Below are 14,025 nucleotides of genomic sequence, written 5' to 3'. Positions count from 1 at the left end.
CCCTGTGGCGCTCTGGGAGTTCCCATGCCGCCTCTTTCCAGCTGGCAGCTCTGCAGACACCTCCACCCCAAGCAACATGCTCAGGTCCTGAGCCAGGGAGGAAGGTCAGGGGATCCAGAGATCCCGTTCACTCAGACTTATGCTCTCTGCTCAGCTACCACACCTGTGCGCCCCACACTAAACAAATGAACACATAGAGTTAAAGCAACACGATCATCTGCATTTTATTGGCACCTCATTTACAAATTTCCAACCTTCATGGCCCCTCCTTCAACTCCAGGTCCTTCTCTCCCATCTCCCCATGCCAGGGATATATATATATATATATATATATATATATATATATATATATATATAGCCAAGGTAGACTCAGCCTACTCAGCAGACCTACCCTGTGTCCTCAGGGGAAGTCTTTATCCAAGGCTACAGCCACAACAGGAATCCTCATAAGACCAAACTCTGATGGCAGGGAAGGCTGGATCTTGCCATAGGGCATAAGTGGTTTTTGGGGTGGGGGAAGGTGAGCAGTATGGTAGGCAGAGGTGGTAAAGGCTGGTAGATTAGTGCTGGACCCCGATGGGGGTTGAAGCCCAGTCTCTGCCCAGGTAGACTCTCTCCAGGTACTCAGAGGCGGGAGGGGGCTCCTCCAGCCACTGTCACTGTCTCCCCGGTGATGTAGCTGGCATCTTCAGAGCACAGGAAAGACACAATGCCTGCACAGTCTTCCGGCACGCCTAACCTGGGGTATAGGGAAGACAAAGAAGGGGTAAAAATCAAACAGGCCAGGCCCCCCCAGAAAATGAAATTTACTTAATAAGTATCAGTTGATTTTTCAGGACCAGTGTACATGTCCATCAAATTGGGTTATCATGATGATAAGCTGTTATAGTTTAGTATGAGCACAAATACTGTACTCTGAAAAAACCACTACAAGTTATAGTCAAATAATAGAGATACTTTGTTCTTCAGAAAACCGAGGGCACCAAAATCCAAAATTTTATAGATAAACTTGTGAGCAACTATTTTATACTTCAAATAATTTGCTAGTCAAGTGTCAGGGAGTCTGTGAGATAGTAAATGGTTTGTTTAAAATTACTCCATTTGCACGGCTTTAATTCACAGATAACAAAATCAGGAATCTATTTTTGTCCCTTAGAGTCAGGTTCATTTTGTGAGAATGTGCTAATTCTCAGTGTATCAGTGATTGCTTAGTTGGGAACATTTTAATGTAACTGCCAGAGTTCTCTAGAGGTGGGGCAGAGTGCGTATCTCAAACCTACATTAGCGATTCTTCACCTAGCTGTATTGCAATCATCAGGAAGGCTTAACACCTCTCCCCTTCCCCCCTCCCCCCCCTCTCTCCCTCCCCCTCCACCTCTTCCCCCCTCCCCCCACCCAAAAGATGACCAGGACCTGCCTTGGACCAATAAGAAGGAATCTTTGGGCCCTGGCTGGGTAGCTCAGTTGACTAGAGCATTGACCAGAGCATTGACCCAATACACCAAGGCTGTGGGTTAAATCCCCAGTCAGGGCACATACAAGAAACAGCCAATGAAAGCATACCTAAGTGGAACAAATCGAAGTTTTTTTTCTCTCTCCCTCTCTCTTAAATCAATAATAAAAAAAAAATCTTGGGAGTGGGCCTGACCATCTGTAGTTTCATAAGCTCCCTAGCTGAGTGGAATAGGCACCCGTGATTGAGAAGCACGGGGCCGGTGAATCGCTGGGGCTCTAGGAAGACAACACCTTGGCTTATTAGTGAGCTGTGAACTTGGCCTGCAGCTCATGCCTGACATCAGATGGGCACTGGAGGGGATCTTCTTCCTTAAGGAGGAAGTAGTCCTTGAGGGACAAGATGGAGAAGCTGAAGACAAAGCGTTCCCAGAAGCCACAAGCTGGAGGGAGGCAGGGAACCTGGAGGACAGGGAGCCAGATGAAGGTGCTCTAGCAGTTCGTCCAGCCCCTGGGGGAACAGGCCAGTTTTCTTAGGCAAGAGGAGTTTGGGGACTTAGTAAAAGCTCTCCAGTCCTTTTATTTGGGTTGTAGGATCATCAACCATGTTTGACAACATGACTTTAAAAACACACATGACTTTCATTCAAAGAGAACTAAAAAAGCATGATTTGGTTTGGTCCCTAGTAGCGAGGGATGCCTCAAGGTGGAGGCAAGCAGCCAGCTGGAGAGAGGAGCCAGAGCCTTCCCTGCGGAAGCCTGGACTCATCTGGGTTTGCTTTTGGCAATGGAAGCCGACGCCTGTCCCCGCCCTCACTGCGGTGACCAGCGATCACGAGCTTGTGAAGTGTGTGGTTTGAGGCAGAGGAGAGCGTGCCCTGTTGTCTGTGGGACCAGGAGACGCGAGATGCGGGCTGTGTGAGGGGCCATATCTCCCATCTCTATCCCTCTTCTCTCTCTCTGGGACACCTCACCTTTTGATCCGTAGCATTTCTTTTAAGCTCTCCTCTCTTGCCTCGTCCATCCACAACTGCAGGAAAAGGGGACTCTCTTTACGTGAAAGAAGAAGAAAGGGGGACAAGCAGGGGGAACTGCCCACCCGCACATCGCCACTTCCTACTTCTGCCTAGCCCCCAGCCTCTCCCCACTGCCCTCTTCCATTTCATTCTTTTCAGATTCATTCTTTTCAGAGGCATTTCACTGGCTCTCCCCCTTCCCGCCCACTTAAGGAGACATGAAACGGTGTGAGCAGAGTCTGAACTTCTCAGTGTCCACCGAACACCTGGAGGAAGAAGGGGGCTGGGCTGGCCAGGTGGCTGGCACGGAGGGGGGCGACAGGAAAGCTGGGGAGGGGAGCAGTGATGGGGAGCTCAGGACCCCCGAGCCAGCTTTCCCAGCAGGATGCAGGACAGCCCCTCCTCACCACTTGGCTGAAGTTAGTCTTGATGATTCCGGGCGCCAGGCAGTTCACCCTTATGTTACTCTGGGCCAGTTCTATGGCCAGGTTCTTGCCGAGGCCCAGCAAGGCTGTCTTACTGACATTGTAAGGGCCCAGGCCCTGGGGAGAGGAAACATGGGTTCATTCTTGGTTCTTATTGGAAGACATACAGGGCGGTAGGTAACAGGGCAGCTCCTGGAATAGAGGGCCCCAGTTAGAAAATGGAACCCTCCCCAATGCTAGGGTTTCGTGGAGACGGGGCAGCTGTTTTATGGGAAGGGACTTAGGGTGACTGGAAGGTGCCAGATGGAGGAAGGGATGGGAGTAGCAGAGAAAGGGGCTCTTACAGGAAAAGGGGTGTAGGCTGCTATGGAGGCCACAATCACCACGGAGCCGCCTCTGGAAAAAGAAGAGAATGACCCTCTTCCCACAGAGACCCCCGCCCTCAGACACGTGGGGCCCGTCACACCCCTGCTCCCTCTCCTCCGTACCCTCGTTTCTCCATCTCCGGCACCACCGCCTTTGTCATCAGGGCCATGGCCTTCACATTAATGCCCAGAATCTGAAACCGAGAGAAGAAGGTGACCAGCATAAGCGGAGAGCTAGAGAGCACAGGGTAAGAGCAGCCATAATAGGTTCTCTCAGACCTGCCCGATGGGGCTGGTGGAGATCTTAGAGATGATTTCGGGTCCTTACAAGTGACGAAACCAAGGTCCAGAGAGAAAGAAGTGTCTTACCAGTGCATTCAGTGAGAGGAAGAACATTAGGCTGGGGTGAGAAAACATGGAGCCTGGCTCACTTGTTTCCTAACTAGCCAAGCATGATTCAGCCTAGAATGAACATAACTCTCAGGGCTACGTTGGATTTGAGCTGGATTTTCTCTGTTTCTTCTCATCAGGGAGAGCCTGGGATTAGGTTGGCTTCTGGGGATCTGCCAGGGAGTGGGCTGTGCTTCCCAGGGACAATAAGCATTCCCGCACTCTGGCTCCGGAGCTCAGGGACTAGGTGCTCCTGGCCTCCAGGATGGATTGTCTGGGGAACATTTGCTGGAAAGTGGGTTTATGAGGAGAAGTGGGATCACTTTGGGGAAGCTGGGACATAGGCTGGAATCAAAACCTCACACCCACAATTTAAAACAAACGCATCGCCACTGCGCTGAGATAGTCCCCTCCCATGGCCCCTGGCAAACTCTTATTTTGAAAAATTTCAATCGTACAGAAAAGTTTAAAAAGAAGTGCAATGGTTATCTTTATCCTAGACTCATCAATTGTTCACATTTTGTCCCATTTTCCCTATGTTTTTTTCCTGAACCACTGAAAGTTAAGTTGCAGGTGTCATAATGCTCTAACACTAATACTTATGGATAGTCTCACACCCAAGAAATTTAACACTGATAATAATGATTTTACCTAATGTGCTGTCCATAATAACATTTCCCAATTGTCTCCCCTATGTTCTTTTATTTAAAAAAAAAAAAAAGTTTTTATTGATTTCAGAGAGAGGAAGGGAAAGGGAGAGGTAGAAACATCAATGATGAGATCATCAATTGGCTGCCTCCTCACGCCCCCTACTGGGGATAGAGTCCCTAACCTGGGCATGTACCCTGACCACGGAATCGAACTGTGACCTCCTGGTTCACAGGTTGATGCTCAACCTCTGAGCAACACTGGCGGTGCTCCCATGTGTCCTTATTTGAAAAATGCAAGGTTTAATCAAGAATCAGCCCTGGCATTTAGATTTGATGTACTGTGATATTTCTTTTAAATGCAAACCAAAAAGAAAAATTACTTGGTGTAAAATTATTTTCCTGTGGTCTCCATTCAGACTGCTCATGAAAGATGTTTTTCTACTTTAAAGAATATCAATCAGGAACCAACTCACTGGAGAACATTCGGCACTTTGGTCTCTATGTCTGTGAAACACCGATAAAGTACAATATTTTTGGATTCTTAAACTTCAGTGTTGAGATATGGATGACATTAGAAGAAAAGAAAAATCAGGGGCAACTATAAAAACCTGGCATTTGCACACCATGTGGGAATATTAACCTTAATAAACAAAGACAGATATTTTAATTGAGGCTTTACAATTAAAGAGTGCAGGTGAGTGAAATATATTATAAATGTAGTGTAACGATACACATTCACAGAAAACCCAAAATCCCACACTTGAATTCGGACAGCGGGACCTCCAATTTACTTGTGGCAGTGAAGAGGAACAGAGCCGCAGGTCTTTTCCAAAGGCTGCGTGTTGTAAAGCAGCAACGGGGGCCATTTCACCAGAATTGGTATTTTATGGAACTAGCGGCTATTAAAGTTTTCCAACTCACGCGAAATACTCTCTTTTTGGCAGCTGAACAAGAGGACAGATGGTGTGCAAATTTAAATGTATCAGTTATTGGCAGATTAGCTGCCGTGCCTGCTGGAAATAAACCAGGAAGAACACCTGGATAAGGGCACAGTGAAGGCTGGGGTGTAGGGAAGGAGCGAATGGAAGGACTGGGAGAAGCAGCAGTGACCGTGATGGGCAGGGAGAGGAAGCCACGCCCCACCAGCCCTTCCCAGGTGCGCTCCACGTGCAAATCCCAAGCTCACAAGTTCTAGTACGTGGCACCTGACAGATGTATAAAAGCAGACAGAGTGCGTGCTGTTCTCTGAGGCCGCCCCTGGCTGCGTTATTCCCTCTCACCTTGTCCCACACCTCCTCGGTGACGTCCATGAGGTTTCCGAAGAAAGGGTTGACGGCAGCGTTGGAGACCAGGATGTCGATGCCCCCGTAACGCTCCACGGCCTGGAGGGAGTAAGGCGGGAATCAGGGCTTCGGGTCAGTTGGGGACGGCGCTGATTAATGCTGACAGAGAACTCCTTGTCAGGAACAAAAGGATGTAAGAATGACATCTCTGTTTCTTGAAACATTTTTCTCTAAAACCACCCTCACCTCTGCTGCTACACACGTAAGGTCGCCTCACTTCCTTGACATCTTTTCTTCCCGCCCCCACTTCTTCTAAGGCTGTCGCTGACCCTTTGCTCATTACACCTTCTCTTTGGGGTGCTGCTTTATTCTCATGGCCTCGCTGTCACCTCGAAATCTATTTCTAGACCCTCTTCTTCTCAGATGGAATCCCAGCCCCATTTCTCCAAGTGCTTACTGTCCAGTTCTCTTTGATATGAGTTACCATTATCTCAAACTCAGCCTTTCCACACCTCCCTGAAAAGAGGAACTGGTTTAAATGGACTCAGAAAGTTACCACTGGGAAGGGCCTGTAGGTCAGTTAGCCTCATGTCCTTAGGGTGAAGGTGATAACTCTGAGGTCCGGGTAAGTTAATTTCTCAAGACCCAAAAGTCAGGAATGACATATGAGGGTCAGCTAAGCACAGGAGGCCTATTCATTTTGGTCTTTGGGAGAGGCAGAGGGATTTTCTCAGGGCACAAAGCTCGTTAGTGGTGGCAGAATTGAAATCGGTCTGATGGGGTGGGGGTGGGGGAGGACACCTGTCTAGGATTAAAGCAGTTCTGTACTTGGTGTCATCCCTACACCCCACTTTAATGGCTTGCAGGCATGGCAGATTCAAGGCAGAGCTGAGATTGAAACTGGGAAAACCAAGAGTAACATCTCACTTCCTTACTAAATAGTAAGTATGTGGTAGCAGGAATGTGCTGGAGTAATGATCAAACAGAATCTGCCAACAACATATCTCCCTGAAATCAGACTTTGCCTTGGCCTAGTACTGGCAATTTTTTGTTATCCTCATCCGAGGATATGCTTTTATTGCTGTTGCTTTTTAAATCCTCACACGAGGGTATTTTTTCCAATTTGGGGGGAGGGAGAGGAGAGGAGAGGAGAGGAGAGGAGAGGAGAGGAGAGAGGAGGAGAGGAGAGGAGAGGAGAGATGAGAGAGACACAATGACCAGTTGCCTCCTGCATGTGCCCTGACTGGGGGTGGGAAGTAAACCAGGAACCAAGGCACTTGCCCTTGACTGGGAATCAAACCCTCGACCCCTTGGTTCAAGGGCTGATGCTCTCACCATTGAGAAAAACTGGCTAGGGCTGCTTTTTATTTTTAGGGAGAGGGAAGGAGGGAGAGAGGGAGAGAGGGAGGGAGGAAGGGAGGGAGAGAGGAAGGGAGGGAGAGAGAGAGAGAGAATCATTGATGTGCGAGAAAATCATACCCTGACTGGGGACTGAACCGCAACTTAGGTATGTGGCCTGATCGGGAATTGAGCCTGTAACCTTTAGATGTACAGGATGATGGTCCAACCAAGCCACACCAGTCGGGGCCAGACCTGGCTATTTTGATGCCTGGGGCAAGCGGCATTAAATGGGCCCTCCGTTGACTTTGTGCTTCAGGATTTGGCGCAGGGAGGGGTGTTATTAACAATATGTACCATCTGCTAGCTCCCGTTTTAACTAATTATTCTTGCTAACTAGGTGCTAAGCTCAGATGTTTTGAACGCCTGAGCTGTCAACAAGTAAATTTCACAAAAATGTAAAACACATAACCTTTTAAAACCAGTATTAATACTTTCTTGTGCTCTCTACACTTTAGTGTCCTGGCACCGAGCCCCGGTCTGTGTAAGCCTGGCCTAGGGACTTGTGACTCAGAAAGAGCAGAATACGTTAGGCAGTGCGTGCTGCTGCTGTGCGTGTCTTTGGGGGAGGGGAGGTGGTGGTGGATTGCACAGAATCACCTGGAACGCTTTTCTATTTCTGCTGGGCATCCCTCTCCGTCTAGGCCTATCAGCATGGACAGGGGAGGAGGCTGGGTTTTGATTGAACAGAGATAGAGGACCATAGAAGATTAATGAGAAAGGTATTCTGGCTTTCCAGCTGGTGTCTTCTAAGCCTTTCTCTAAATTGTGCACTCAACTACATAAAATAGTTAGGCATTGTTTGCGCTGTATCCTGAGGATATAGTGTGTGTGTATGTGTGTGTGTGTGTGTGTGTGTGTGTGTGTGTATATATATATATATATATATATATACACAAAAAAATTAATATAATATATATTTTATTAATTTTTTAGAGAGGAAGGGACAGGGATAGAGCTAGAAACATTGATGAGAGAGAAACATCAACCAGCTGCCTCCTGCACACCTCCCCACTGGGAATGTGCCCGCAACCAAGGTATATGCCCTTGACTGGAATTGAACCTGGGACCCTTGAGTCTGCAGACTGACACTCTATCCACTGAGCCAAACCGGTTTCGGCCCGAGGATGTTTTTTCCATTGCTTTTTCAGAGAATGGAAGGGAGGGAGGGAGAGAAACATTGATGGAAGAGAGACACATTCATTGGTTGCCTCTCGCATGAGCCCTCACCAGGGACAGGGAGCAAGCCCGTAATACAGGTATGTGCCCGAGACCCTTTGGTGTAAAGACTGACACTCTAACCACTGAGCATGCCGGCCAGTTCGGTATATTTTTTAGAAAAACATAATCAAGAGGAGCAGCGGCTGATCTGGTTTCCACTCACCACGCCTTTGAGAAGCTTCCCGGCGCAGGTTAGGAGGTTACTGGGTAGTCACTATCCTCAGAGCACAGCTCTCCTCATCACAGCGTGACAGCTGGCAGCTGGGAGCACACAGCTCCAATTGCTAACAAGTATCCTGTTATTCTCCACCCTGGCATTGCCCTGAGAGCCGTTCTGCTCCTCTCTTCTGTTTCCCATTTCTTGACACCGGGTTAGAAAAAAAAGTCTTGGCTGGTTCCACTCAACGCCTCTTGGGCACACCCATTTGGTGCCACCACCACTGCTCCAGGCCGGAGTGACAGCAACAGCTTCCTCACGGATCTCCTTGGCTCAGTCTCCTCTATTCCGGCGCATCCTTCCTACCAGTGCCAGTTCTCTTTCTTTAATAACATCTTCAGCTTGCTCAAAACCTCCCACGGCCTCTCATTTCGGAGAAGTATGTTGAAACTCCGTTGGGAGGCTGTGGGGGCCCCGGTGCCCCCTCCTTCCCACCAGCCCACGACACCGCACTCCTGACCCTGTGCTTAGTTGTGGGGCTGACGGTGCTCTCCTCTTCCCTTCAGTCCCTCCTGGGCTGCCTGCTCATTCTGCAGGGTCATCTGGAATCCTGTCCTACTCCATGTCCATCCCACCTAGTTCTCAAGGTTTAGCTCAAGCTTCGCCACTGGGCCCGGGCTGCAGGATTTTGACATTAAGCTTCCACAGACTTTCGAATGGCTAGTCACTAATTGGCCCAGCATCCCAGGTGGCTCCCTTCAGCGTCAGGATCAAGGTCCCAATCTCGGCTTTGTCCGGCAGCCTATGCCAGAAGAGGTCACTTTCTTGAACTTACATTTGGCTTTCTCCAACCACGTTTAAAAAACACACAGGTATATATCTTTAAACTAGCAGCCCTGACCATGAATCTGTGCGCCAGTAGCTCTCTGCGGGGCCTGGCCGCTCCGTGCCCGCTGTCCAGAGGCTCTCCGCAGCCCAGAGGCCCATCCACGGCCAGGCGTGGAACGCTTGCCTTGTTGCCATGGCGACGAAGCAAGCATTCTGCCAGGCTGCCCCCTCCAGCCCCTGGGACTGGAGGACTCCGAGGGGCTGAGAGGACTGGGCGCAAGCATCTTTGTGATGGAGTGGTGGTTAATTTGCATATTACCCTTTTATTAGATATGTTTTGATTGTTTGTTTTTTTTTGAGAGAGAGGAAGGGAGAGGGAGAGATAGAAACATTGATGAAACACTGACTGGCTGCCTCCTGCATGTCCATAACCCTGGCATGTGCTCTGACTGGGAATGGAACTGGCGGCCTTTTGGTGCATGGGACCATGCTCAACCGAGGCACATAAGCCTGGCTCCAATGCTCACATGGGCATTCCCAAACAGTTCTTTCAAAATGGAATAACCTTATGCCACCAACATCCCACTCTTCTAATATTACCCAAGTAATTTCTGTCATTTGGTTAGTACAGTGGTTGGCAAACTGCGGCTTAGCCACATCCGGCTCTTTAGCCCCTTGAGTGTGGCCCTCCCACAAAATACCACGGCCTGGGTGAGTCTATTTTGAAGAAGTGGTGTTAGAAGTTTAAAAAATTTGGCTCTCAAAATTTCAGCCGAAACCGGTTTAGCTCAGTGGATAGAGCGTACTTGCCAAGTACGAACTCTGACACTGGCTTAGACCTGCGTTTGAGAGTAAAGTCCAAGTGGGCACACGAGGCCTGACCTGAGGACAATGGGGAAATGCCCGGCAGTCTGCAGGCAGCTTGGCAGGTTTGGATGACCCTCAGCTCCTTTCTTACTGGCTGTTGGACTTTGGGATATAGCCCCTCCTTTCTGAGCGGAGTGTAAACAAGGAGAATAGTCTGTGCCTTGTTTGGGTTGCTGTCAGGGTTAGAGATGACCTGTGTAACACCCCTGAACAAAGTGGAGGGCACACAGTAGGTGGCTGAAACATGGTGGGCTTCCTCCTGCAGGTTTCCAGGGACTGTCTCTACGCTGAGGAACTGGGGATTGACGGCTGATTGATTTGCTCACAGGGCGGGGACATCTATTTTGTGGTTGTATCTAACCTTTTTACCTGCCCAATTAGATTGCAGGCTACTGGAGAACCTGGACCAGCTGTTTTTTTTGTATTTTTGTTTTGTTTTTCTTTTTGGTGCCCCCAAGGGCTGCTGCAGGGCTGAAGCATTACAGTGGTTTTTGATTCTCTGACTGGGATGATGGATGATTCTTAGAGACACAACAGAAAGGCACACAATAAAAGTGTGCTGGTGGACTGGTGTGGGTGTGCAGAACACACTGCTTTGTTTTAGTTACTAGTGCTGGCTTGGATCACACCCATGTGGTCCAGGAAAGCCGGTAAGGAGGCTGAGGCTGGTTCCCTTCTGCCACCTCCTGGCTGTGTGCCCATATCCTTGCTGCTCACCGTGGTCACCAGCCGCTCCCGGTCCTCAGCCTTCCCCACGTGGCACACGGTGCCCGTCACGCTCAGCCCCTCCCCCTGCAGCGCCGCCACTGCCCGGTCCACGTTCTGCTGCTTCCGGCTGCTGACCACCACGTGGGCCCCATCCTGGGCCAGCCGCCTAGCGATGGCCAAGCCGATCCTGTGGGCAGAGAGAGAGATGGACGGTCAAGGCGAGCACTGGGAGGAGGGCTCCGGAGTCAGACTGCCCTGGTTTGAATTCTAGCTTTCCTTTTGGACACTCGTTTACTTTAGTTTTCTTATGGTTTTGGCCTAAGACTAGGTTCCCAGAAGTGACATCACCTTCCACAGGCCCCTCCACCGTGGGGTACAGGCCTCATCCTCTGTAGTCACTGAGGGGAAAGAAATGAGCTAAAGGTGCAGCAGCAGCCACTTCCATGATTGGAAGAGCCCTGCCCCCAAATACCGACCTTATTAGTCTGCATCATCTCAAAATTCTATGGTTAGTTATGTTTTGTGGTGCATATGAAAGGATGGGTCTCTGGTCAAAAATGTAATTTTTAAAATTTTATTTTGGTCTCCTGAGAGTGAAGGTTATACATTTTGCAATTGTTAGCTATTGGTGTTTCCAGTATATTGTATTTTGGATTTGTGCAGAGTTGGTGTCTAGCAAAGTCCTGTAGTGAGAAGCAGTATAGACAAGAGTGGTGGGTGCAGAGATAGGCTGTGCAATGGAGGCCAAAATGTACTCAGCCAAACAAAAATGTGAATAGTACATGTGTCTGGTGTCCAGCCTAGGTAAGGGGCGCGGTTCTGGGAGACTTGTCGAGGTGCTCAAATAGGGTGTCTGGAACACTTCCATAGTCCATGGAGGCAGTGGGATAGTGTGTGTGTATATATATATATATATATATATATACACACACACACACACACACACTATATACAATATATAATTTATTATTATTTAAATAAATTTTATTGATTTTTATAGAGAAGGATAGAGAGTTAGAAACATCGATGAGAGTCACCGATCAGCTGCCTCTTGCACACCCCCTACTGGGGATGTGCCCGCAACCAAGGTACATGCCCTTGACCGGAATCGAACCTGGGACCTCAGTCTGCAGGCCGACGCTCTATCCACTGAGCCAAACCGGTCTCGGCTATACATTTATAGTATTTTAAAAATCTGGGCTGTCTTGAACCTCTGGCATCTGGTCTTCCTAGACTCAGGGCCAGTGGGTTGGAGGCGCTGGGCTGCAGGGGCAGCACTGAGCTGGCGCAATGGCGCAGAGGAGGAGGCGGCGGCGGCGGCGGCGGCGGAGACTGGGAGGTCTCAGGCCAACCACGTGGTTCCTGACTTCCTGGGCCGCGTGTGAGGCTGAGGACGCGACCCGGGAGGACAGGAGGGGAGTCATCGCCTGTTTCCAGATACCGGGTGGCCTCAAAGCCTCCGGGCCAGGCACTCACCCATCGGTGGAGGCCGTTACCAGGGCCACCTTATTCGCAAGCAGGTCCCGGCGCGCCACCTTGGAGCTGGCCATCCGCACCGACTTCCAGGACCGGACACAGCCGCCCAACAGCAACCCCGCCTTATGCATGGCGCCGACCTGTTGTGCAAGGTCCCGCCCCCCCTTGCGGGGCGGTGCGAGGGGCGGGCCTCCTCCCCACGCGGTCCGCTCCGCCGCCCTCGGACTGGACCGCCCCTCCCGCTCTGCGCCGGCGCGCTTCGTGCGGGGAACAGACTGTGGTTGCGGGCGCCCCCTGCCGGCGCATGGCCGCCGCGCCCCGCAGCCCCCTGCTCTGTTCTGGCGGGTGTGGGACAGTGCTGTGCGTCCAGATTTCCTGAAGGGCCCACCCCACCGCTGGAGCCCTCGCACCCCCCCCTTCCACATCTGCTTGCCCCATTTTTCGGGGGGTAAGGGGTGGAGCTTTGAGTTGGTTGCTTTTGCTTCCCAGAACTTCAGAATGGACCTTCTCTGAAAAAGTCTAGGTCTAAATATATGAAAGCCCAAAATGGGGCAATTGTTTTGCCATTGCCCATAGAGATGAGGCCTGTGTGCACTACATGAGGGTCTCAGGTGAGGGTGGAGGCGCCTGGGAGAGAGACATAATGGGGACAGCTGGGCCAGGCCTGACACTGCCCTTCATTCTAGCTCAAGGTCACCTCCATCTTGACAAGCCTGTAGGGCAGGCTCTGATCAGTGTGATAACCAGTGTTCAGGGACAGGACTCTGATACCCTTTACCACTAGGGGACTTCCCCATTATACAGGGCCTAATGGCAGCAAGGAGGCTAGAGGGGCCCCCAACCAGTGGGAATACAGAGAACTCTGGAGGATTCTCTTCTCCACAACCAGCAAGTCCCTAGGTCCTAGCCTCCAATAAATATGTAAAAGCACTTTATAAACTGTAAACTACTAAACATAGTAATTATTGCTACCATAAAGTAATTATTATTGCTGCCACAGGCCAGACTCTTCATCTGTAAACTCAGAATGCGGGAGTAGATGATGAATAAAGTCTTCTCTACTATAAATTGTGTCCAAGACTTCAGCCTCCACTTCTGCCAAGTGGACTGAAATGATCTCCCTGCAGGGTTTCTGGGAGAATTAATAAATCTGGATGGCTTATGGCACACTGTACAAAGGCCCTAGCAGACCCAAGTGCTAGTGCCCAAATAGGTTTAATCCAGTGGCCTCTAAAAACCAGACTAAGAAGTGGTACTGATCCATGGCAAAGTTTTCACTAGTTCAAGGCAAAATGAGAAAATAAAGAAAATGTAGTAAGTATCATAAAGCTAAGCGTAATTGACTTAATAGATACTCCTTTATTCTGGCATAGACTTTTGCCTTTGTGTGTGTATGTGTGTGTATTAGTCTTTTTGTTAAGAAAAGATGATGATGCCGAAACCGGTTTGGCTCAATGGATAGAGTGTCGGCTTAGGGACTGAAAGGTCCCAGGTTCGATTCTGGTCAAGGGCATGTACCTTGGTTGCGGGCACATCCCCAGTGGGTGGTGTGCAAGAGGCAGCTGGTCGATGACTCTCATCGATGTTTCTAACTCTCTATCTCTCTCCCTTCCTCTCTGTACAAAATCAATAAAATATATTAAAAAAAAGAAAAAGAAAGAAAAGATGATGAAAGCAGATGGATAGGTTGAGGAAAGTGTTGTGAGTTGGCAAAATCACCAGTTTGGGAACCCTAGGTCAGTCCCTACAATTGGAGGAGAGAGAATGCTGGTCTGTGAAATTCAGTTTG

At 49.6% G+C, this 14,025-nt stretch overlaps 1 protein-coding gene across 2 annotated transcripts; it reads right to left on the bottom strand.

The window, feature by feature from the left end:
• Nucleotides 1-199: 199 nt before the first annotated feature.
• LOC311631283 (dehydrogenase/reductase SDR family member 4) lies at nt 200-12,477 on the bottom strand. Of its 2 annotated transcripts, XM_084901239.1 has the most exons (8): nt 12,237-12,477; nt 10,770-10,947; nt 5,579-5,680; nt 3,382-3,452; nt 3,238-3,289; nt 2,876-3,010; nt 2,427-2,482; nt 200-739 (listed from the first exon to the last, which is right to left on the bottom strand). In XM_084901239.1, the coding sequence occupies exons 1-8, from the start codon at nt 12,365-12,367 to the stop codon at nt 625-627; spliced, it is 840 nt and encodes a 279-aa protein (XP_084757365.1). In that variant the 5' UTR covers nt 12,368-12,477; the 3' UTR covers nt 200-624. The 2 variants fall into 2 exon arrangements, with proteins under 2 accessions (XP_084757365.1, XP_084757366.1); XM_084901240.1 differs by lacking the exons at nt 2,427-2,482; nt 2,876-3,010; nt 3,238-3,289 and having other exon boundaries at nt 12,237-12,409.
• Between the last annotated feature and the right edge of the window lie 1,548 nt (nt 12,478-14,025).

This window comes from Pipistrellus hanaki, assembly GCF_964339955.1.
Source record: "Pipistrellus hanaki genome assembly, chromosome: 1".
NCBI classification, from domain to species: Eukaryota; Metazoa; Chordata; class Mammalia; order Chiroptera; family Vespertilionidae; genus Pipistrellus; species Pipistrellus hanaki.
Note: the sequence above shows the minus strand (reverse complement) of the source record. Positions and strands in the feature narration are given on the sequence as shown.